Source organism: Mandrillus leucophaeus, unplaced genomic scaffold (assembly GCF_000951045.1).
Source record: "Mandrillus leucophaeus isolate KB7577 unplaced genomic scaffold, Mleu.le_1.0 Scaffold132, whole genome shotgun sequence".
NCBI classification, from domain to species: domain Eukaryota; kingdom Metazoa; phylum Chordata; class Mammalia; order Primates; family Cercopithecidae; genus Mandrillus; species Mandrillus leucophaeus.
In genome coordinates, this window is record NW_012101277.1 from 749,334 (window position 1) to 753,281 (window position 3,948).

The 3,948-nt window shown below is 43.3% G+C and overlaps 1 protein-coding gene across 1 annotated transcript in view; it reads left to right on the forward strand.

Moving 5' to 3' along the window:
• LOC105534249 (chromosome unknown open reading frame, human C12orf56) overlaps positions 1-3,948 on the forward strand; it is a 126,416-nt gene that overhangs the window by 102,427 nt on the left and 20,041 nt on the right. The window contains exon 9 of the mRNA XM_011972932.1: positions 1,042-1,131. Coding sequence (XP_011828322.1) covers positions 1,042-1,131 — 90 coding nt within the window. The remainder of the gene's footprint in view (positions 1-1,041; positions 1,132-3,948) is intronic.

The following is a 3,948-nucleotide window of genomic DNA, read 5'->3' on the forward strand; positions in this document are numbered from 1 at the left end:
TTTTTTTCTTGAGACAGAGTCTCACTCTGTTGCCCAGGCTGGAATGCAGTGGCACAATCTTTGCTCACTTCAACTTCTGCCTCGTGGGTTCAAGCAATTCTTGTGCTTCAGCTTCCCGAGCAACTGGGATTACAGGCATACGCCACCATGCCTGGCTAATTTTTGTATTTTTAGTAGAAACGGGGTTTCACCACATTGGCCAGGCTGGTCTCAAACTCCTGACCTCAGGAGATCCATCCGCCTCAGCCTCCCAAACTGCTGGGATTACAGACATGAGCCACCATGCCTGGCCTCTTCCTGTGGATTTTAAAAAGTAGAACTCATTTTGTTCTAATTTTAATGGAAGGATGCACAAGAAACTAGTAATATTTGTTGTCCCAAAGTGGGAAAAGTGGGTATCTGGAGGAGAGACAGCTTTCACTGTATTCTCTTTTTTACCATTGACATTTTGAGCCAAATATTACCTTTCTGAAAATATTAAAAATTAAACAATAATTTTAAAACAGTGTGTGATTATCCTAAAAACTTTGGAAAAGAGATACATAAAAAAAATGACTTAGTACTGACATCCAGCTATTCATTCATTCAACAATTTTTTTCTTGTTTTTTAGAAAAGTTCTCACTCTGTCCCCTAGGCTGGAGTGCAGTGGTATGATCATGGCTCACTGCAGCCTTGACCTCCTGAGCTCCACACTCAGCTATTTTTTGTAAAGGCGGGTTTCGGCATGCTGCCCAGGCTGGTCTCAAACTCTTGGGCTCAGGCCATTCGCCGACCTGGGCCTCCCAAAGTGCTGGGATTACAGCATCAGTAGTGTGTGAGCTACCCCGCCCGACCAGCAAATGTTTTTGGGTGTTTACTGTGTAGCAGTCAGAGTAGGCACTTAACCAATGTTAACAATTTGATGTACAGAATTTATTTCCTGTACTTTTTTCTGTATGGGTATCTGGAAGCAGTTTTAGCAAAGATTACTACTTTCATGGAATTCTGAGCTTCTAATGAAATCATGCAATTTCTTTGCCTTTTATTGTTTTATTTTCTAGGGCATGCATTGAAATTATACAGACCCTAGTATTAATGTTCAGAGAAACAGAAACTGAGTCATCACGCCTGAACACATTGGCAGCTAAGAAGTAAGGTCTTTTAGAAGATATCAGGACCTTGTGGTTGCAACCCATTAACCCTTCTTGTTGAGTGTCTTCCAAAGCACGTAATTCTCCAACTTCCCTGTTCAACACCCTTCCAAGTATATTTCAGTCTTTTGTTTTTCTCCTTCCTTCTGTGATGAACAGGTTAATTGGCACAGGCCAAGTTCTCTCTGTCTCTCTGGATTATTAAGGGTAGAAGGATTTTCTTAGCATAATTATTTTTTGTCCTAGTCTGGTGAACTTGAAAAAGACCAAATGACCCATCATACAATAAAAGCCAGGGGATCTCCACTAGAATTTCCCAGAGTATCCTTATATCCACACAACGGAAAAATTGCAAAATCAGGAGTTATGGTAGCCTCATTTACAATATAATCGTGTGACCTTAGAGTAAATGACTTTGGAGAGTTTATTAATATCTAGGGTGAGCTGCTATGATAAAGATACTCTAGGCCAGGCACGGTGGCTCATGCCTGTAATCCCAGCACTTTGGGAGGCAAAGGCGGGTGGATCACCTGAGGTCAGGAGTTTGTGACCAGCCTGACCAACATGGTGAAACCCTGTCTCTACTAAAAATACAAAAATTAGCCAGGCGTGGTGGTGCACGTTTGTAATCCCAGCTACTCGGGAGGCTGAGGCACAAGAATGGCTTGAACCTAGGAGGCGGAGGTTGCAGTGAGCTGAGATCACACCATTGCACTCTAGCCTGGGCAACCCCGTCTCAAAAAAATAAAAAAATAAAAAAATAAAAAGATACTCTACAATATGTGGCCCAAAGAAGATCTTAATTGAAATCTTTCTCACGTAACAGTTCAGAGTAAATATTCAGGCTTTCATACACAAGGTGAGCCAGGGACCTAGGTTTTTTCCCTTTGTTACTCTGTTGTCTTCTATCATGTTGTCTTTATCCTTATAGTGGAAGCTGGCTGACCTTGATGACTTCATTATACCCTGTGGGAAGCAGAAAGAGAAACAGAGGGCATTCCACTTAAAAAAGAAAAAAAAAAAGAGAGAGTGAGAGAGAGAGAAGTAGAGGGCAAACAAGCTTCCTTTTTAAGCAAGGCATATAACACTTCTGCTCACATCTCTCCTGGTGAGAACTTTAGGCACATGACCACGCCTAGCTGCAGGAAAGGCTGGAAATGTGTCTGTAGTTGGACATCTATGTGCCTAACTTAGTTTTGGATGGTAATGAGGACATCTGTTATTAAAAGGAAGAATGGAAGAATGTATAGTGGGGGACAGTAGCATTCTTTGTCACAGAAACTTTGATTCTGCAGTTTTGCATACTGTCTGCTTGATTTTTTATTTTGATTTTTTGAGACAGAGTTTTGCTCTTGTCACCCAGGCCGGGGTGCAATGGTGCGATCAGCTCACTGCAACCTCTGCTTTCTGGGTTCAAGTGATTCTCCTGACTCAGCCTCCCAAGTAGCTGGGATTACAGGTGCCCACCACCATGCCCAGCTCATTTTTGTATTTTTAGTAGAGATGAGGTTTCACCATGTTGATCAGGCTGGTCTTGAACTCCTGACCTCAGGAGATCCACACGCCTTGGCTTCCCAAAATGCTGGGATTACAGGTGTGAGCCACCATGCCCAGCCACTTGATTTTTTAATATGTATTTATAAACTCTAAATTATATTATTGGGCAATGTTGTGGCTAAATTTTTTTTCCACTTTCATCAATTGTTTATTTAAATCTACTGTATTAAAAGGTGGAGAAATGAGCCAGACTTGGTGGTGCACACCTGTAATTCCAGTACTCAGGAGGCCGAAGGGAGAGATCACTTGAGCCTAGGTGTTCCAGGCAGCAGTAAGCTATGATCACACCACTGCACTTAGCCTGGGCAACAGTGAGACCTTGTCTCTTTAAAAACAAACAAAAAAAAGGGGTGGAGCAAATGATGAGAGCCATGGACTCCAAAATAGTCAAAACATGTCATCCCAGCACTTTGGGAGACCAGGGTGGGAGGATCAATTGAAGCCAGGAGTTTGAGACCAGCCTGGCTGGGCAACAAAGAGAGACCCCATCTCTAGGAAAAAAAATGTTGGGCATGGTGGCACATACCTGTGGTCTCAACTACTCAGGAGGATGAGGCAGGAAGATCAGTTGAGCCAGAAGTTCGAGGCTGCAGTGAGCTATTACTGTGATACACTGGGTGACAGAATGAGACCCTGTCTCTAGAAAAAAAGAAAAACAGACAAAAACACTTAAACCAGGGGAAAGAATAAGAACTCTTGGTAATATTTTTCCAGCCTTCCACCTTCTGGGCTCAAGCAGTCCTCCCACCTCAGCCTCTCAAGTGGCTAGGATGACAGGCATGTGCCACCACACTCGGCTAATTTCATTAATATTTCTTTCTTTCTTTCTTTCCTTTTTTTTTTTTTTTTTTTTCTGAGACAGAGTCTTGCTGTGTCGCCCAGGCTGGAATGCAGTGGTGCGACCTCAGCTCACTGCAACCTCCACCTTGCGGGTTCACACCATTCTCATGCCTCAGCCTCCCAAGCAGCTGGGAGTACAGGCATGACCCACCACACCAGGCCCTAATTTCATTAATTAATACTTGTTTTTCTTTTCTTTCTTTTTTTTTTTTGAGATGGAGTTTCACTCTTGTTGCCCACGCTGGAGTGCAATGGCACGATCTCAGCTCATGGCAACCTCTGCCTCCCGGGTTCAAGTGATTCTCCTGCCTCAACCTCCCGAGTAACTGGGATTACAGGCATGCACCACCATGCCCGGCTAATTTTGTATTTTTAGTAGAGATGGGGTTTCACCATGTTGGTCAGGCTGGTCTCAAACTC